The sequence below is a fragment of the Aspergillus aculeatus genome (genome assembly GCF_001890905.1).
Source record: "Aspergillus aculeatus ATCC 16872 unplaced genomic scaffold ASPACscaffold_7, whole genome shotgun sequence".
In the NCBI taxonomy this organism is placed as follows: domain Eukaryota; kingdom Fungi; phylum Ascomycota; class Eurotiomycetes; order Eurotiales; family Aspergillaceae; genus Aspergillus; species Aspergillus aculeatus.
The window spans coordinates 767,528-788,321 of record NW_017962982.1 but is presented as its reverse complement, the minus strand read 5'-3'; the positions used below and the strand labels follow the sequence as shown (position 1 = coordinate 788,321).

At 51.9% G+C, this 20,794-nt stretch overlaps 3 protein-coding genes across 3 annotated transcripts; 2 read left to right on the top strand and 1 right to left on the bottom strand.

Moving 5' to 3' along the window:
* Nucleotides 1-2,848: 2,848 nt before the first annotated feature.
* On the top strand, nt 2,849-4,487 carry ASPACDRAFT_42887 (putative RNA export mediator Gle1; the record flags this gene model as incomplete). Its single annotated transcript, XM_020201174.1, has 2 exons — nt 2,849-3,652; nt 3,717-4,487. The coding sequence occupies 2 exons, from the start codon at nt 2,849-2,851 to the stop codon at nt 4,485-4,487; spliced, it is 1,575 nt and encodes a 524-aa protein (XP_020056640.1).
* A 1,191-nt stretch (nt 4,488-5,678) lies between these two features.
* Nucleotides 5,679-7,469, top strand: ASPACDRAFT_60141 (F-box protein; the record flags this gene model as incomplete). Its single annotated transcript, XM_020203531.1, has 1 exon — nt 5,679-7,469. One exon carries the CDS (start codon nt 5,679-5,681, stop codon nt 7,467-7,469), a length of 1,791 nt encoding a protein of 596 aa, XP_020056639.1.
* Nucleotides 7,470-8,641: 1,172 nt separating this feature from the next.
* Nucleotides 8,642-18,294, bottom strand: ASPACDRAFT_42885 (putative myosin class II heavy chain (MHC); the record flags this gene model as incomplete). Its single annotated transcript, XM_020201173.1, has 5 exons — nt 8,642-15,222; nt 17,228-17,431; nt 17,486-17,646; nt 17,711-17,968; nt 18,038-18,294. The coding sequence occupies 5 exons, from the start codon at nt 18,292-18,294 to the stop codon at nt 8,642-8,644; spliced, it is 7,461 nt and encodes a 2,486-aa protein (XP_020056638.1).
* Between the last annotated feature and the right edge of the window lie 2,500 nt (nt 18,295-20,794).

Sequence of the window (20,794 nt, the reverse complement as noted above, 5' to 3'; positions counted from 1 at the left end):
TGGTCCCCTTCTGCCAAATGACTTGCATATATTGTTATTTTCCTCCTCTGCAACGGGCAAAGCTCGTTTGGTTTTCCAGTTTCTTCAGCGAACAGGAGTTCGTCTCGACGATTGGAGTGATGGGATTGATTGAGGTTCTGTCTGTTGAGATGATGTTACGGAAGAGAACGGAGTCTCTTCTCTATTTAGTGGCAGAAAAGGGGGGAAGAGACAACCCAAGTATTTCTTGCACCACAACGCTGCTGAGCTGACGTCTTTTCCGGCGATGAGGCACAAAAACAGTCTGGTTATTCCAAAACAGATATGTTCTTGGCTCCTACTTCAGCAAAGTCGACAAGCACACGACGAGGTGGGTTTTATCTGACAAAGAGAGAATGACAGATAAGCCAAGGCGATCAATGCTACCACCAGAGGACTGGTGGATAACCTGAAGGAATGATCAGGAAAGGCAAGAGTAAAGAGGGAGAGAGGGGAATAGGTGAAAGGAGGGAGGAGGAGGAAAAAAGCGATAAGAGGAGAGGAGGGTGAGAGGAGTGAAATAAAAAGAGAAGACAAGGTAGAAGAAAGAAGAAGATATGGGGGGGTGGGGGGAGGAGGAGAAAAGTGAAGATGAAGAGAGAGTGAGGAGAGAGAGACAGAAAGCGTGAGGGAGATCCGTTTAGTGTCGCTATTAGTAGTCATAACCTGGCCAGGTTGCAGACCCTGTAAGGATACTACCGCGAACAATACCAGACAATGTGAATAAGTTGGAGTCACAAACAAATTACTGTTCTTACTGTTCCAAAAGTCAATCAATCTCACGTTCCAATGTAGATTTGACTAACTCGACTAAGAGGGTACATACTGTATGTTCAATGCACAATAGGTGAATGATATCGCAGTTCTCGCAGTCTGATGTGGGGGGAAAGGATCCAGAAACTACAAGATGGAAGTAGTTATAGCCATGATGGGTTTATTGACATGCACACAGTCAGTGTGAGTCCAATGTGAGAGAGATTCAATATGACATGGTGTATCAATTGACTTTCATTACTACCTGGGTTGGCTATGTGTAAGAAGCTCAGCTACTACAGCATCCGATCAGTGATGGAATAAACTTGTCACTAAACCAGAAGGTTACCATACTTGGAGCTCGACAGGGTCTGGGTTCCATTACAGCTCTGGTTCTCGGCCTGTCACTGACTTTGCCACTCTTGCCACTTGGAGTTGAGCTTCCATCTACGGATGGATCGCTTGTTTGGCTACGTATGCCTCTTCTTTCATACACAGACGTGTTTTCCTTCACTCGTACAGTCCATGTGTAGAATGTTCAGGGGCGACATCCTTGATCGCAGGGACTGATGATCCGGCACCGGCATTAACTGATCGTTGAGTTCTCACTCTTCGGAGATGATCCACTGCGTGCACCGCGGCGCCTAAACCAGGCTTGGAGCCTATGGGGAATGGGGTTAGGGGATTGAGTGCGTGCGGTATGGCGGTAAGCTACCGCTTAGAGTCCCAGTGGATTCAAGTCACAGGTCACTAAGGCCTATCTTAACTTTTAGGCACATCAAGAATAGGGCTACCTGCATCTAGCATGTGGGAATTGCTTAGTGAATCCCGGATAGGAACTTATACTTCTCTACATCTCGGTTCCCATCTGCATGGGTAGTAAGATCAGAGAATGATGACGAGAACCAGCGAAACAATACTGATAACGGTTTGTCTGAATTTGGGGTCCGTTCCCCCTTAACTTTCCTTGAACTGACCGTCCTCAGCAGTGTGTTGGTTCGTGTCCTTGGTGTCTTAGTGAGGAGTGGGCGAGGTATCCAGCGGTATCGATACGCTCCCCGAAGAGTCAACTTGTCCAATAGTGGGCAGGCTGGAGATCCACAGTACGAAACAGGCGGGGCTCTGGACAAGTCCATGGCCATGAGGTGCTGTCGGATGTGAGAGACAGATTAAATGGAGGCGTCGACATCTCCTCCCTGACTGAGGAAGGGTGTCAGAAGTGAGCCAGGCCACAGTGGTAGTGAAAGGTCTTAAGGGATTGTTTCTCTTATCATCTCATCTGATCCAGCAGGAGATTAATTGTGATCTGAATGCAGATCATCGTCGTCTGATTCATGATAATCGTGGTGTTTGCTCGACTCCGACCGACGAACGGGGGGGGGGGAGAAGGAGATGTGGGAACCGAGCGCTCCCATGTTTAGCCAGGCGGTCTGGTGCAGTCGTAGACCACGGAGTACGTACTCCGTACGGAGTAGCCCCAGTCAACACAAAACGGTGATGCAGACCAGTTTGAAGGGTTTGCATCTTCCGGTTACGATGACTCAGCACCGGAGCTCTGTTCTTCCCGCAAAACGTTCCGGAATGACAGGATCGTGTACCCAGTCATTGACATCGGCACCTCCATTCCTTTGTTTGCTTCTTCTCTGGCTGCCTATGCCGAGATTCCGCTCACTACAGGTCAATTGACTGGGAAGAAGGCTTCTACAAAGCTTGATCCAGCTTGTCTTGGTAGGAACGCACTCTGCCATCGGTAGGAAGTATGTGAATATTTGGTACCGAGCCTACGCGCGAGATATCTGCTAATTGCCAATTTCTTGTGATGTTTAGGTCCAGCAAGTCGAGTCCTGTCCGCGTCTACGAAGTTCCTCTCTACGCTCCTTTGTCAACTTTCACACATTGGCTGTTTTCATCTCATTCAATATCACTTGCCGGCGATTGGACGCCGATGTTGTTGACCTGGTTTCAATCCACTCCGTCAACACTCTTTGGATCTGACAACTGAGTCGATTGTTTTCTTTCCACGTCTCTCGTTTGAGTTGAGAACAATTACCATCGAGGCCCTACACCAATTTGCAACATGGGGCGCCTCAGTTATCCTCCCCAGGTGGATAGCCCCTCAAGACAACTCCTTCTCGATCTCACGCGCGACCTCGAGCAATTGAAGATTCACAATACGGAACTAAAGAAAGTCAAAGCCTACGAGCGTCGCTCCTTCTACGAAAGCCTCGATCGTTTGGACAGCGAGCGCGAAGCCCAGCATAACGCGGCCCTTGACAAAGTCGCGCAGTTACATGACCAGGTGTTAGAAGAAGCTGAAGAGACGCTACGCGCCCATCAACGAGCAGTTGAGGAGGAGATTCGTCGGAAGGAGGAAGAAGCGCGACGAGAGGCGGAACGTCTGGAGAAGGAGAGACAGGAAAAACAGCGACGGGAGCAAGAGGAGGCTGCCCGTCGAGAAGCCGAGCGCAAGGCTGCCGAGGAGGCCCGGAAGAAGGCAGAGGAGGAGGCAGAGCGCAAGAGGCTAGCGGCACAAGAGGAACAGGAGCGCAAGGAACGGGAACGACGCGCGGAGGAGGAGCGCAAAAAACAAGAAGAGGCAAGGAAGGCGGAACAAGAGGCTGCAGAGCGTCGGGCAGCAGAGGCACAGGAGGCTCAGGCAGAGAGACAACGTCGGGTGGGTGGAGGCCGCTTGACGGAAGATGAAGTCAAGATTCACACCCGTTATGTGGAACTTCACCAGCACTTGAAGAAGTTCCGGCAATACCTCAAGGATGAAAGCAAGACGAATGCAGTCGTGAAGCAGAATATGGGTGATATTCGGCGATCCATCAAGAAATGTGTTGGACAGCTCCGTGAGACTAAGGGAGGAAATAAGACACAGGTGAGGATTCACATCGTTCGCGCCCTTGTCTGGGGAACAAGCTAACCATATTGCTGCTGCTTAGATTCAGGAAATTCGGACAACGCTCGAAAAAGCCTCCTCTATCGCCGAACCGTCGGTGGATGTGCGCCAGTTTATGGCTTTCCCTCCGGCTGAAATCGCCAATTCCGACGATAACAAGGTCCCCGCGCTACTGATTTACGCCCTCAACATTTTTTCCAAAGCCCTCATTGCTGGCCTCCTCCAAGAAGCCGGAATCAACATTGGACATGCAGAGCCGATCGGCATTGTGGCCGCACAGATTTTCTCGCTGGATGCTTTCGTCTACAAGGGCCACCACATGGTGGACATCCTCTTAGCGAAATACCGTGTCTTCTGCCCGGCGCTGTGGGGATTTTGCGGCAACGAACAAACCGAAGGCGGGCGACGTGCCGTGGGTTGGCGGCGGGATGGGCCGGACGGGCCTTGGCTCAGTGAACAAGCCCATGCCGAACGCATGACTGCTCTCGGGGCCGGCTATGCCGCCCTCACCCTGCGCAATTTCGGCAAAACCACACGCAAGAACCCCTTCCCTAACACCATGTTCTGGCAATCGATGCACAAGATCTTATCCATCCCCGTCGACCAGATCCAAGATACTCATATCACCCTCCTGACAGCTATGCTCAAGACCTCCGCCGAGCGGGTCGTGGGTTTCTTTGGACACGTCGGACTGGCCTTGATGAGACTGGCGATAGTTGACCTTCCCAGCCAGCTTCCTAAAGAGACTATGAGTGTGAAACAGCTGAAACTACTCAAGGATCTCTACCAGCGAGAAAAGAACATCATCATATGAGCGACGGAAAGCTCGAGGACCTTTTCCAGCCACCTACAAGCTTCTTTTCTGGAAAGATGTAGGTTACACACAGCCGGGGCTGTCAGTTCCCATCGACTACTGATGCTGTGCACACTCCCTGCAGAAAGTGGCAGCTTAGTGCACGAGTCGTGACCGAGATTATCCCGAGCCTACTCCGTGATCGACCATGCCAGACTGCCGCTCCGGATATCTAGGACGCGCTCCTCCGGAACAGGCAGCGCAAGGGTTCTAGGATGTACTGGCGCCAGCCTGACTTTTGATGTGCCGCCATCCCAATCAGGACATTCCATCGCATTTATGAATGCCGGCTTGACCATTTGCATCGCAGGCAATTCTTTTAAGTTTATTAAACTTCAAACCATCAAGGCGGAGCGACATTTAGCTATTTGAAGAATACCAGCGAAGAAGGTTAACTAATTATACAAAGTGACATAATACCATTACCGGGTTCACACATTTACATTTGATCTGTGACGCAACGGAGGGCCATCCCGGCATGTACGACCACAACCAACATTACGGCTGTAGAAAATCATCAAAAATAATCAAGAAGTCATCAAAGAATCATCATCATTTTGTCGCACAGTTGCCCCAACCAATGGCGACCAGTTGGGACTTTTTGATGGGGGAATCACCCGATGGAATCAAAGCCAGCCAGCCTTACCCACAATGATAATGCCTACACTGTCACGCCACTTGATATCCATGTACCCTCCCAGCCCAGACCGACATACCCGTCATTCGGCCGGTTGGGAACGTTGACCAGAGCATGGAAATCGCTAGGTTGGACGATGGCCTGTTGTTTCCCGGTCGGCCCGTGTTGGGTGGTTTCCGAGTCGATCAAACCCGGTGGACCATCATTCATCATATGCCATCTCACAGCCCTTTCTCAACGGCCACTTCTATCATTATCTTCTCTTCTCGTACCTGATGACGCACGAGCTGCACACTGCTTCATTTTATGTCCACCTATGTCACACAAAAGGGGTATTCTGATCGACCACTACCTTATCGGCGAATATCCCTCCCATGTCGAACCATGTGTTTACAATCGAGCCGGTTTCCCGAGCTCTCTATATAAACTCGGATTTCTCGCCTAATGGAGTACGAGCTGGTTTTTGGACTCTCAAGATGTGATTCTTTCTCTTGATAATACCCCACTAGCACAATATGGCCACAAATCTACCAATTGAGCTCATTTATTGCATTCTCGATTACCTCGATGTGGAAGATTACATCGCCGCTCGGGCAACCTGTCGAAAATGGCGAATGGCAGCCTCGACCTCGTCCATTATTCGAAACACCCTTCAGCAGGTCCCCGTCTCGCTGCCCTCTCGGACGGATCTCCTCACAAAGGAGGATTGGGACAACTATTTCTGTCAGATCGTCCGTCAGAACTTGCTGGGCTGCCGCAACCGCGTTCAGAGAACGCAATCGAGGTGCATGCTCCCTCCGGAATGCTCGCATTGTACGATATACGACATCTCTCGCGACGGCCGGAAGCTTGTGGTCCTGAAAGGCGCACGAGCATTGCTGTATAGCCGCTCAGACGCAGCCGGTCCCTGGGAACTCCTCCGCTCCTCACCTTTGTACTCACTTTGGACATCCGTATGTCCTGCCGTGCTTGGCACATCACAGCATACAGAGCACCGCATCGCGCTGTCGTCAGACGGGCAGTTCCTCGCCGTCGGGCTGGACAAGACGATCCAGATCTATAGCCTGCTCGGAGACCTGGACGGTCTCACCTCCCCTGCCCAGCATACCGTGAACCAGGAAAACAGGTTCCTCCATCCCCCGCCTGCCAACTACGAGGAAGCCAACGGCACGATCGAGAGCCTCGAATTTGCCGAGGACGACGACACTCTGCTCCGGGTCGCAATCGCTCAAGACACCACCGCTTTCCAACCGACCCGCGTGCGCTACCTGGGTAATCCAGACCGCAAGCCAGCAGGTCCTACCTCTCTCGCATACTGGCGTGCCACCATCAACCAAGTCTACCTCGACTCCGCCTCCATGGCTGGCACCCTCAGCCCCAACGACAGGGACAAAGTCTCTCTCCGAGGCCTCCAGCTCCTGCCGCGGAGCTACCGCCAGGCCCCGCAGCGTTCATCCACAGCCACAGACGCCGCTCACCCATGGCGACGATATTTCACCGCATGCCTCCAAAGCACCACCAGCAGATCAAATGGCTACTGCATCGGCCAAATCGACACATCCCCAACCCTCCCGTCCTCCGCACAAACAATAACCATCCTCCGCCTCCTTCCCAGTCGACAAAACCATTCAACAATGCCCCAAATCACCCCCTTCACCATCCCCTCAGACCTACCTACACCTTCCCCCACCACCGATCCTTCCAAACCCACCACCATGTTCCAAATCAGCCCTTCAAGACGTAACTCAACCTTCGAAACAACAGACACCCACCACAAAACCACCACCCTCCACGCCGCCACGACCGCCAGATGGAACACTGCTAACCTCCCCACCGCGGCACCCACCACGGCAGCCCCACTCCTCGCAATCTCCCCGGACGCAAGCCTAATGTGCCTCTACGAACCCGGCACAGGCCATTACTCCAGCATCGCCCGCGGGGGTGCAATTTACCTCTACAGCCTGCAGAACGGGGATCCGCCTGCCCGTCTCCTCCAAACCACCCAGCCTGAAACAGCACCAGCAGCACCACAAAGTCCAACCCCGACCCCGACCCCGACCCCGACCCCGACCCCGACCCCCACAGCCCAGCCCCCCAACTTCCCCGATACAGACCCCCAGATCCCAACCTGGTCCCTCCTCCTCGACATCACAGACGAGGACATCGAATCCCTCCGCATTACGCCCATCCCTCCCTCAGATGGCAAGCAGCAGCAGCAGCAGCATCACCGCCACACGACAAGGAAATACATAATCACAGCCACGACAAGCGCCAACTCCAAACAGATCCTCTCGTGGCAGATCTAATCACGCACATAAAGACCATCACGCGAGCGATCAAAAAGCAAAGCACCCCACCCAAAGAATCAGCAAGGCGTGAAGAACCTCTTCCACTTTCCCTGCCTCTTCCCTGGAAAGGAAGCCACAAGCAGTAAAAGCAAGCTTGGCATACGCAGACGCAGACGCATACGCATAGCAATCAAGGTGTTAAGGATCTCTCCATTCAGCGTCATAGCCCGGTTCGTTTGATTTCTAGAATGATTAAGTTCGAGCCTTGAGAGGAGATAAATATGATGTATACACAGTATCGCATGTAGTGGGTAATACTTTTGTTGTCACTGGCGTTTCTTTGCCGAGGTAGAGTTTCATTGCGGAATATACAGTATCTTAAGTCTTGGGACAGGAGAAGTCCCTGTATGGGTCTTCATGTTGACGATTCCAGAATCTCAATTACTGGGTAAGAGGGAGGGGGGGAGGGACCTTACATCTCCTTCTGCGCTGTACTACTGTATACCAGGGGAAAAAGTGATCTACATTCTTCAGTACTACGCCCAAACACTAAGCCGAAGTTCCTGCACTCAAGCAAAAGAAGAAAGAGCGATGACGCCATACCCATCTGCAAGGGGGGCGGACTCCAGCCCGCTTGGATCAATCACTTACTCACTCACACATGAAGAACCCTGCAAAGCACCATGTACCCGCCAACTCATATCCTCATACAACCACCCAAAGCAAACCATACTACGCAATACTGTACCTCTAGACAAACTCAACCAGCAGACCAGAATTCAGATCAAGCAAAAGAAAATCAACTCTTGTGTACAATACATACATATTTGCAGCAAAAGGTCTCAAATCCAATCAAATCATATCAAGATGATCGGGTGGTATCCAGTTCAGTTAGGACGCAAGAAAAAGGAAGAGAGAGAAAACACATTGGATATGGTATAATAAACGAAAGAATAAGAAGATGCGTCATCAAAGATATTTCTCGCCTCGCACACAGCACAACAAAATAAATCACATGATACGGATGGCCAAAAGGTTGAACTTCGGGGAATAGAGAGTGGAAAGGATGCATCGTGATATAACAAGTCGGTAACAAAAGCAAGGAACCACTCGTCTTGTCAACAAGAGGCTCTGAAATTATCTATTAACATGAAGTATGGAGAAACCTGCGACGAAAGGATATGGACAGTCTAGGATGATGATGAGGTTGGGGATGTGATCTGAGGTCCGAAAGGCCCATCGATTGTCTCTCGTGGTGATGCTGATACCAGACCGTCAGCCGTGCTTTCCGTATCCTCATGGAAAGAACTGTGTGCATAGTCGGTCGGTTCGGCGTCGTGGTCATAGCTTGATCGCCGGAGAAGAGGCGGAGTACTTGGAAGCTCACGCATTCGGCTCGCGCGCCCGGACGGTTGCTTGGGTGTTGTGTTGTAGTTTCTCAAGGGTCGAGTCTCCGATGGGCGTCTTCCACTCGTTGGCGCTAAGTTACTAGAGTTGGACGAAGCGTGGCGGAGGTTGCTGGCAGGAGGCGTTAAGAGCCCGGACAGAAACGAACCAGCACCTCCCTGCTTGGATGGTGTTTGTTCAGAGCCGACGCTTTCCCTCCCCTTGCGCCAGTTGCCCCATGCCGCCGCGGCCGCAAGTGGAAGCGAGCGCGGGGAAGCAGTCAGTTCCGCAAGCGAGGGAAGGCTCGGGAAAGCCTGTCCCGAGTGCACTCTTTCTCTCTCCTGTTGCTGCATCTGTAGATTGGCTTTCAGGCGGATGGCGGCGTCGCGGACAGCATGTTGATCGAAGGATGGCTGCGACACGGTGTTGATGATGTCCTGAAGATCATCAATCCGGACACCAAGCAGCTCACGCAGCCAGTTGATTTCGGTATCCCTCTCCTTGATCTTGTTGGGCGCTTCTTTATCGACGGTAGAGATTTCTTGCTCGAGCTCTTCAATACGAGTTTCACGTTGCTGCAACTGGTCTTGAAGAACCAGAATCGATTCTCTCAATGCTTGAGGGGAAATCTTCTCGGGGACCATGGAGCCATTGGGATATGACATCGAAGGCGTACTGGCATGCGCAGACTGTGCGATGGCAGGGCCCGACTTAGCGGACTGAGCAGCTTCCGCGGCAGCACGAGCAGCTTCCTGGGCGATCTGAAGTCTTTCCTCAAGATGCTGCACTCGGTCGTGAAGATGGTTGGCCTTGTCTTCGGACAGCGCCAACCGTTCCAGCAGATGGCCTTCGTTTCGCTGTCTATCCTCAGAGGCATTGTGCAGAGCACGGGCGTGGCGTTCCCGGAGATCGTTGAGAACGCGTTCGTGGTTTCGGCGCTGTTCTTCAACGGCCAGCTCTTGGGCTTGAGCGGCCGCTGCCAGGGCATTGACCTTTGTCTCGGCCGCCTCTTCCAACAACATCTCGTAGCGTTCCCGAGCCGTGTCATTGTCGAGTCGCACATTGTCCATCTGGCTCTGCAGGCGAAGGATTTGAGCTTCTAATTCAGCCCGTACGATGTTGACTTGACTGTTAGCAGCTTCCAGATCCGATTCCAGTGAGTTTCTGGTGCGTTGGATTTCGATGCGACTGCTCTCGCGCGCCTCATTGAACTCACGCTCGAACCGAGCCGCCTTGAGCTCCAAATCGTGGTTCTGCAGACGCAAGTTCGCCACCAGCTCTTCAAGCCTTGCATTCTCTTGTTGGGATTGACCGAAGATAAACTTCAGCTTCGCTGCTTCGCGTTCCTTTTGTTCGAGCCCATCGATGTCATACTCCAATTTCTCGCGCAGCTTCGTCTCGCGCCCGTAAGCAGCACGCAATTCATTGTACTTGAAATTGAGCTCCTCCTCCCGCCGGCGCCATGAAGATTGATCATGAGTCACGTCCCGAATTACCGTCGCCATCTCCTCTTGGAGACGATCGAGCTTGTTACCGAGGTTCTGCCGGACACTCATACCGTCTTCGAGGCGTGTCCTCAACTGCTCAACGATGCCACGTAGACTCTTGTTCTCGGCCTTGGCCTCCTCAAGAGCAGCCTTGGATTGCTCGCTGTCTCGCTTGTAGTTGTCGGCTGTGACCCGGTATTCATCGAGAGTGCCCTGGAGCGAGATGTTCTTGGACGAGAGTTCGGCAAGAGTGAATTTCAAAGTTTCGTGCTCTTGCTCAAGCGTGTCGGCCTTGTGCTGAACAGTCTCATAGTAAGGGATCTTCTCAGCCTTGAAGTGCAGCAACCGGGCCTCAGCAGATTCGGCAGCCTCACTATGACGAACAGCGTCTTCTTCAACCACCTTGAGAAGCCGCTGAAGTTCTGCAACAGAATCTTGGGCTTCTCTGCGAAGCTTGTACTCTTGATCCGCTCGCTCATCAGATAGTCGAAGCATGTTCTTCAGGCCTTCAATCTGGAGCATCAGACTTTCAGCGGGAACCTCATCCGTTTCCGAAGAACGCGCATCACGCTGGCTTGAAACCAACTCTTGCATCATCTCTCTAAGCTCTGTTACCGGGTCCTGTGACAACTTCTGGATGGTCAAGGCTTGCAACGCCGAGACGCTTTCCCGTAGCTGGGCAAGTTCGGAAACCGCGTGTTCGTCCTTGACTTGCTGGGGTGCTTGAGCAGCGAGTGCTTCCAAAACGACCGCTTTCAGCTTATCAAGCTTTTCCCTCTGACGCATGTGTGATCTTGTACTGAACGACTCATTTTCCTCGTACGCATCCTCTTCGTCGTCAGCATCGCTATTGTCACCGTCGGCAGATGCGCTCCAAAGTCTGGTATGAGAGCCAGATGTGATAGCCATGATAGACTCCTGAATCACCCCAAGTGCTCGCTCTAGTGGCCCCAGCCGTTCGTCGATAGTTGTACCCACGAGGTCATTGATATGGCGATCAAAGAACCTGCTTCGGTTTACCAGTTTCTCATCTTCGCCTGAGGAGATTACATCGTCCCAATCGCTGATGTGCTCAGTACGGCTCACAAGCTGACGAATCGGCGAGGGGAAGCCAGTAATCGCACCCTTTGATGGAGAGGCGGAGAACTGCGATTGAGCTTCAAAGTCAAGCTTAGGAACATCCAATGTGTGAGGAGCTGGGCCACGTCCTGGGCTTGGGCTTGGGGCCTCGCTTCTGATATCAGCAGGAACGTGGCGCTTTTCTTTGGTCACATGCATGACAGATTCAGGCACACGACCATTAGTCTGAGGTGTGCTTATCCGCTCAATACCGACGTCCGAATCGTCGTTAAGCTGCTCCATGATAGCATTAAGCTCTTCCTCATCGGGTGAGTCTTCATCATCTTCCAGATGAGCTGGCTCGGGCAATCGCTCACGTTTCGGTGTGGCCTGAGGGCTAGCGGAACTCTTCGAACGTTCCTGAGTGATAGGACCTCCCAACTCAGTGGATGGTAAGACTTTATCAGTAGGTACCGGAACAGCTCGCCCTTGCTCTTCTTGAACAGCGTCGCGCTCGATGGATTTCTGGACTTCTTGTAACGGCTCCGGCTCTGTGTGCTTGATTTCAGATTCAGACTCTGGCGCTGCAACAGCACTCTCGTTCTTCATCTCCTGAGGGATCCAGGTGGAAGCTTCGCTGATAGGAGTGTCCTTCCGTTCGGCAAATTTGTCGTCTTGGGCCGAGACAGGTTTCGGGATCGCTGGGAGTGCTCCTACATCCTCAGGTACAATGTTCTCTTTGCCATCAGCGGATGTATGGGACGGCTGGCGCATGTGAGCGGATTGAAGGTTGGTCGCCTCGGCTAGCGCAGCAGGCACGCTAAGCTCGGCTTCGGTCTCTGAAAGTTCATCGCCACGGCGAGCACGCTTGTGGCGGTCTGGACGACCTGGCCTGCCATTGTCATGCTCACCCTCATCCTTGCTTCTGTTATCCTCGTTGACATCATCAGGCCGTACAATGGGAATGGCTTTGGATTTCTTGGAGGCTTTCGACGACGCTTGGGAAAGGTCGACGTCGCTGAAGATCTTGGTTCCTGCACTTGTGGATTCTTGCGGCGCGGCAGAGTAAGTGCTACCACCAGGGTTGAATGCAGGGGCTGCAACATTGAATGAGGCTGTGGAGAATTTGAATTCACCCGATCCAGTGGTTCGTTTAGTGGTGTTGTTGGAAGCACCAGGGGTAAAGGAGGGAGTCTTCGTATCGAAGCCATTGTTACCAGGCTTAAATTCAGATTGCGAGCCAAATGTAAACACAGGACTCCCGCCCGCTTGGAGTTGGAAGGAATTGTCTTGGTTTGCGAACGGCTGGGATGACGGCGCTGCAGTGGGTTTGAATTCTTTAGCGTCAACATTGAGAGACGATGTTGAAAGCTTCGAACGATGTCCGCCAATATAAGAGCTGCCACTAGGTCTGGACTGATGCCAAGGCACGTTGTTGGCATGTGGCCCATGCCTAGGTGTGCCAGAAAGGCTTGGATTGGTATCGATATCGGACCCTTCATGCGCGATCTCTCCAGAATAGTTACCGTCGTAGAATTGATGCATGTGATGCGGTAGCTGCTGCACACCCATGTTGTCTCCTCCGAAAGCCCACTGCGACTTCAGAAGCTCACTGCCATCAAAGTGACCCAGATGTTGTCCGCGATTGCCGTCATCGAATGGTTGCCTGTCAAAAGATTCTTCCAAGTGGTAGGCCGGAGTGAAGCTGTCCAGGCCCTTCTGGAGTGTTTCGCTCAAGTTGTGGCCGCGACTGTGACCGCGGGGCGTGGGTTGGGCAATTTCGACAGTAGAGGCATGGAAATTATCGAGGTTCTCCGTGGGAGTGTGAAGAGGGCGTAACAGATGGCCTTCAGTAGCATTACCAAGCACATCGTGATCGCCGTACACATCCTTCGGAAGGCCCATTTGCTCGCCGTAGCCAGGCTCCGCGAATGCGGGATCGCTGTAGCCGGGGTGGAAAGCATTTTGTTCATTCAAAGGCGAAACGGGCGACAGGATCGAGGTAAGGTTAGGTAGCGTGCCAGGCAAGGTAGAACCAACGCCAGGTTGCCGAGGATTGAAGAAATTTTGAGGCGTAAGGGAATTTTGAGCCGGCGGAGTAGGTTGAAACGGCATAGAGTATGGCGGTATGAGATTCTGATCCACACCCAAAAACGGTGTCTGGATACTGAACTGTGAGGCCGGAGAAGCCAGCGAACCCAAGCCAGCTGCGGGATTTCCAGGTTGGTTCAATTGCGGGGAGAAGTGATGAGACATGGATAACGGATTGCTAGCGGCTGATGCTGTTGGAATCGGGGGCGACGACACTAAGCCAGGGAACGAGGCCATCTGGCTCATAGCGGGTGAAATGGACGGCTTGGGCTCATCATCTCCCAAGGATACACCCAGAGCCCGCAGTTTCTCCTCTTGGAGGAAGGCGACATACGCATCCCAATCGGCTTTGTTAGGAATACCGACGCTATAACTCCCAGACGCAAACTCTTCGTGCACTTCTCCTGGATCAGGGAAAATTGGGCGACTCAAGCCACCCAATTCCAAATCTGTCGAGTCATTCGATGCGCAAACACTGAACCCGCGGGTGTCGTAGCCTTGTTCATTGAGGCTCCTCAATCGCTCTTCGACATCATCGAGAGTCAAAAGCCGGTAGCCAGACTCCTCGGTGCCTCGTCTGTCATCGAACGGTAGCGCGATATTGCATACTTTCCCCCGCCACATAAGCTTCTTCCTTTGTCGTTGCACGGGCGGTTGGACAATGCTCTGCTCAGATCCCTGGCTTTTCACTGCTGAGGAATCGATGGATTCTGGAAAGTGTTCCGTACTCGATGGGGCATCTCTGACCTCGTCCACCGGGGGTGGAGGCAACGGCTTCTCTATCGACAAGGATGGAGCCTGGTGTTGCGACGGTCCGGCGGCGGTGTGTATGTCTGTGGAATCCATGGTTATCAACGGGGGATCCTTATCGTAGGCGAAACCCCAGAAGTCTTCCTGCCGCAACGTATCCGTTCTCTTGTGTTGGTACTCCTTATTTCTCCTGCTGCCTTCACCGCGACTGGTGACTGCTTTTCGGCTGCCGAAGTCGGCGAGGGTTGGAGTTCTCAGAAGATCTTCGTCACGGGCGTCTTGTTCCAGGCCCAGCCAATCGTCAGAAGTGTCTTCCGCGAAGTTCTGCGCTGTGAAGAACGAGGGAGCCTCGCTTCCCGAATCGTCACTTAGCCAGTTACCACGCTCAGTCCTGGGTTGACCTGAGAGGTACTGATTGATCCAGTCCTGTGTGAAATCCTTGATCGACTTTCCTCCTTTCCTACCGAACGGGGACCGGCTCAGCAGACGGCTATACGGGCGTCGGGTTGAGTTGTCTCGGGCAGAAGGTCTGAGCAGGTCGGTGTTACTCGTTTCAAGACCGTGTTGGACACCACTGCGCATCGAGGCCGGAGAGCTATTTCCGGAACCACGACCAACAGCAACGGCGGACTGACTCAATGACCACGAAATTGTCCGAGGGCTGGGTGCAGCATACGGCGAGCCCCAGGCGGTTGTGTAGTAGACGCTGCTTTCTGCCCTTCTATTCTCCGGTGATGAAGTCGATGATTCCCAAGCGCCTCGGTATTTGGGCAGGACGGGCAGTGAGTTCGGGGGGTTCGGCGTTACGCTGCGGGAGATTGACCGGCCAGGGGAATCAGCGGTCGAAAAGCTCGACACTCGAGGCGAAGTAGGAAACGAGGTCACTGGGACAGTCAAATGTGAATCAACCCTGAAGCTGAATGGCTGAGTGGAGGATGGCGGCGGCGGCGATGGCGGAGAGAGCGCCGAATTGGCGGAAGATGCGGAGGGACCTAGATCTGTAGACACCAAAGCATTGATCGTTTAGCCTCTGCCCCATCTCTAGCGTGGCTACGAGAGTGCAAGCATGAAAATGACCGGGGAGGGGGGGGGATGAATGCGCGACGCGACACCGCTAGAAGGGGAAAGGGAAATCATTTTTATTTTAGTCTTTTAGGGAAAAGAGGTGAGGCATGATGGGGACGTTTGGCATTGAATGCAGCCAAGCTACCACTCAGACCGGCAGCAAGGCAAGACGAACAAGACAAGACAGACAGCACTGGCAGACGGGCAGACGGGCAGACAGACACACACCTTCCGTTTCGTCTCCTGCAGCAAGCACTTGCTTGCTGCTCCCCTTATTGTCCAGAATGATGGAGCATGGAAAGCAAGCTCGAACACTGACACTACCTCACAGAAAACCTGTGATCAACACAGGAGGGAGGAAGATTGACTTTGTGTGAGATCGTACCTCTGGGAATTATGGTGGTGGTGAATGTTGTTTATTTTGTTGTCGGTGTTGTCGGTGTTGTTGTTGGCGCGAGTGAATGGCAACAATTATCTTCAGGGGCGGTGGGCTCCAAAATGGACGAATGACCCAATCTAGACATCCAATGGAACGGGAGGTGGGGGGAAGAGGGATGCTAGAAAAAGAGAGGCAGCGGACCACAAATTACAGAGATAACCTCAGGTATGCGATTGACAGGGACATGGCGCATACGCAAGAAGGACGGGTAAAATTGAGGTTGGGAGGAAACGAAAAGAAAATGAGGATGAGGCGGGAAAAAAACACACGATTGGCGTGAAGCCGGAGGGAAGAGGGAAGGTGGTTCAGATGGCGGCGGACTGGAAGTGATTTACCTTCATCTGTACTAGTATGCACATAGTAACGGAGTAGTAACTGGTAAGGTACGGTAAACTCAACCTCGGACCATCAGAGCAGAAGCTCTTTTTTAGTGGTGGCCTTCTGTCTTCTTCTGGTTTAGTTCTCTTCCTTAGCATTGAAAAGTCGGCCAACTCACACCCACTTACTTCATTCATGGTGAGGTAGGTAGATGTGTTTGACCGCCATTGACGTGGTGGTGGTGGTGGTCGTGGTCGTGATGGTGTGGCCTTGGTTCTTGATTTAGTTATTCCCTCAGTTATTCCCTCAGTAAGGATAAACTAATCACTAAGTGACTGCAGAACTTGCAAGGCTGGGCATGATTGAGATTGGTGTCGGCCTCCAAGCATGTTCCAGTAAGGTGGCATGGCATATTTAGCTGCTAGACCCGCATGCCTACGCGATCAGAGCGCGGCCGTAGGTCTTATCCTAAGCTGTAGGTATTGTAGGCATTTCAATGTGCTGGCTCCTCTGCCAGGACAGAATAGCCTACACAGTAGAGATTCCCCATAGTAAACATAACCGTGCTGGTTTCTCCCGCGGTTCGAGAGGGAACTCAGGGGTAAAGCTGCGCTACCGGCCTACCACCGTCCGTTGCGAACCACGGTTCATCAGCTGCCCGTGACTTCCGTTGCTTGCAGTCCTGGTGCCCGGCAGTCTTCCAGTTGCTAGGATTCCCCGCCTCCCCAGAAACAGCCAAGTACTGTCAATCAAATCGACGCTGTCTCTTCAACAACCATAGTTGACTTCGCTATGAAGATACCCTCAAAACAAAAAAACTAGGGTGCTTTATTAATTTTGATTAGTCCTCGTGGTATCAGAGATCATAGATTCCAAATGATCAGTCTCAAATCTCAAATTAAGATTTGTTCCTGCATTGAAGTTACGTCTCTCGCGGAAAGCTTAAGAGTCACGGGTCGGATGAGCACCACCTCGCGGGAACAAAGCCCGTCAATGTCAGGTCCTTACCTGAGGCCCGTGCTCTCGACGATTGACAGAACGAATTATAAAACATGTAAGACATATGTTACAGGTGATGAGACAAAGAAAAAGAACAAAGAAACGGAGTCGGGCCCCTCATCGCACAACCGCTAAGCCTTCAGGCGTCTAGTTCGGACAGTTCAGGTTGAACTTGGGCTTACGATCGGCAGTAAAGAGACCCCAGTGCTTCTCATCCATTGACTGGCCGTTGTCTCCAACACTGTTGGGCTTCCAAGTCTCGTCGAAGGCCTCAAAGTAGAACACGTCAATGTTCGAGGCTAGCATAGCACAAACCGAGGTCTGATAATACTGCTCAGCATTCTTGGTACCGGCGACGGAGTTTTTGCCGTAGTTGGATCCTCCATCTACGACCTATTAGCGAAATAAACTCGAAAGAATTGGATAGATGAATAACTTACCAGTCGGCCAACCAGTCTCGCCGTTCCCGAAGTAGATGTTGTTAGCATTTGAGCCAGCGATCTGCTTTACACGCTCCTTAGCAGCGTTAACATCATCGAAATACACTTGTTTGGCATTGGCGAGAGAAACATCCTGCCAGTAAGCAAACCCATTGGCCAAGCTAGCAACACGAGTCAGTCTCAGTAGCATACTCCCAGCAGTGATTAGCAGGAGGTGCTGCTTACAGGTATTTAACCCCAGCCTGAATGATGGGATCAGCGGTGCCATCGGCGAATTTGTTCCAGCTATCCACGGTGCCCACGGCTACCTTGGGGAACTGGTTCTGCACTTGCTGAATCAGGCTCAAAAGCTGTTGAGCCGTAAGACTCTTGCGGTAGAGGACTTCAGAGCCGACAGTGATTGCGCTGACAACGTTTTCATTGCCAGGCACAGACTGCTTCAGAGCATTAAGATCGTTGTTGAAGGAATCAGTGTAGTCGGCCCTAGTCGAATGTATGGGTTAGCGACCCGCTGATACAAATTCTTTGACGGTCACACAAGCGAGTACGTACCACATGCCCAAGACGACCTTGAATCCCTTGTTTTTGGCGGCAGGAATGATATTCTGGGCGGTGTTGCAGTCACTGGCAGAATAGATACGGACGATTTTAGTCACACTCTTGAGTGCCTCGAAATCAGCCTCGTAGTCACCGGTGGCCTTGCAGCTGCCGTCTGCGTTCTTGTTGCCAAGAGCAAGCCCCAGAGTGCCGGCCGCAGTAACAGCGGGGATGGTGGCCAGCAAGGCAGGCAGCAAGCTAACGATACGCATTCTCAAACAGAACGGTAGGATGAATGATTCCTATGGACAGCGAAATGACGAGCGGTTGCAGAGTAGTAGAATGTCAGGACGAAGTGCAGAAGAACAGGAAGTATCCTTTTTTTTTCAACTTTTTTGGCAAAGGATGCAAGACAAGAAAGAAAGGAGGGCGTCTATAAAAAGAATGAGCGCCAGGTGAAAGCACACACACACAAATAGCAACAAGTTGGGGAGGGGGGATGGATCAAAGGGGAGGGATTGACCGAGTTATTATAAGAACACAAAGCACTGTGCAGTACGTCAGGGAACACACAGTGCAGTTAAGCGATTCAACTGATGAGAGCAAACAACCGTGGACCCTCCAGCTGGTTGGTGTGAGGCAAATTCATGCATTCACATTGCGGCAAACCTCCAATAAGGGATAGAGGATCAGTCTGCTACTACCAATAAGTAGGAAAAGATTGGTCCTGTCGGAAACCCACAGTGCGTTGTGTAATGAGGGTGGATGTGGCATCCATTTGACGGCCAGAATGGAAAGAAAACTATGGGTGGACCTTTGCACTGGGAGGGGTTTCCTGGGGAGTCTGGAGGATGAACAGGGTCCGCTTCCTGCTTCGGGGACTCCGCAAGCCTTACTCAAAGCCGCCAAGCGCCCGTTAATCCCTGGACGTCCTTGCGCTCGATTCTTGAATTGGGGTTCTGTCGGCTGTAGCCTCCGCCGATCCGCCACCAAACGCTAGGGCCTAGACTTGGATCTGAACCCTTTGAGGGATGTAGACGACTGAACCGGTCTCTCCCACTTCACTGTGATGCAATCAGGCTGATTGACTTAATTTCCTACCACCCCTAAAACAACAATCGTTCACACCCATTAGAGTTCTGATTTGATGATCAAATACAATTTCCGCCCATTCAACTAGGTTGATTAAATCGGGCACTCATATTGAGGCATCTCAAAGTATGACACGGCCAATTAATGAATTCCCATTCAACCAATACTACCAATTGTTCCCGTCGGATGTCAGTCAGATGGATCGTCTGGTGAGTCTTTGTCTTACTGGAGGGCCGAGAACGTGGACAACCGAGAACATTGTGCTTCAACATTGGTTCAACCACAATGCAGAGAGGGTCATTCCACTCTCAAGTGATGTCACGACAACCACTTCGAACGCATACGCACATTGGCGCGAACCTTGGAGGGACACTATCTGGGTAGTCGAGACATCTTGGAAAGCCGAACTGGACCTCAAAAAGAAATCCCGCAACAACATGTTCGTCGGTTCCAGCCCCGGCAGCTTCCGTCGCCGACATTGCAGGCCTTTGATTCGAAGGCGCTGGCGCGGGAGTGGGTGGTGGGCTGCCTTTGATGACTGACTGCGCTTATTCAGAGCAATGGTGTCGGAGTATCCTCCGACCTTCAAATGGAACTGAATTTCATACCACCCCGCTACGTATCAATTCAGTGAAACGACGTTCCTCGACACACAGATATCGACAATAGCTAGTTGCTATTGACCGTTGACATTAACTATTGAGAATTCTTGGTGAATGCAGAAAGTCATCGCTATGCTCCAGAATCGATCAAGTCGGGAGCAGCTGGTCTTGAGAGTACTAGATCTCTCTCAAGATGTTCTTTCAAGCTGTGATGAAAGCCATGACAAACATGAAATCCGCCAGGTCTGGCACGTCCGAGCCACTGATCTCTGATGGGAGGCTCTTGATTATTACGAGGTCCCAGAAATGTACGAGTCCCTCGACGCTCATACGGTTCTAGGCCACCATAACAATTTTTAGATCCCTTATGTTTATCCGAATCTGAAGTCCTGGGGGTCCTGGAGGCCCTGGAGGCCCCGGAGGTCCTTGAGATCCTTGAGGAGGCGGGCCCCTGGCTCTGGTTGACGGGATTCTCTAGGAACTAGGAGTCAGGGAATAAGCTTGCTGTATCTGGTATCCCATATGAGTTAATGAGCTCCCAACTTACGACGTCCGTCTCCGAGAGGTCAAATTCGCCCTCCTCGCCCAGCATTGTGTCTCTGTCTCTACTCCAAAACTCAAAGTCAGCTGCTAGGAAACATACAGGCAAAATAGCCTGGAAACAGAGCTTCTCATCTATCTCACTACTCGACGACCGCGGGTTATTAACTCGACATAGAGTCTACCCAGCAAGAAAGACCAGAGCGGAAACCGGTGAAGCTCTCCATCTATAATATAGAGAGGCATGGTCAAAGGTACAGTCGTACCCGGGGACAAGTTCTCAATACCTGAATTTAAGGCCCAGAGTATCCACGCGCGAAGAAACCCAAGAGGATTTGAGAGGCTTTTATGAAGGCCGGTTCAGCCTCACATCTACACCGCATCTTCGATAACGTAGTAAGTTCTGCTATACCGAGGTACTTCATCTAAGTATCTGCGATGTCTTATCATTGTGTTCAATCATCCATTTCGCAAGGCATGTTCATTCGTCTTCACCTAAAACATGCATGGCATTTTGTCTGACCGTATGAAGTAGCTC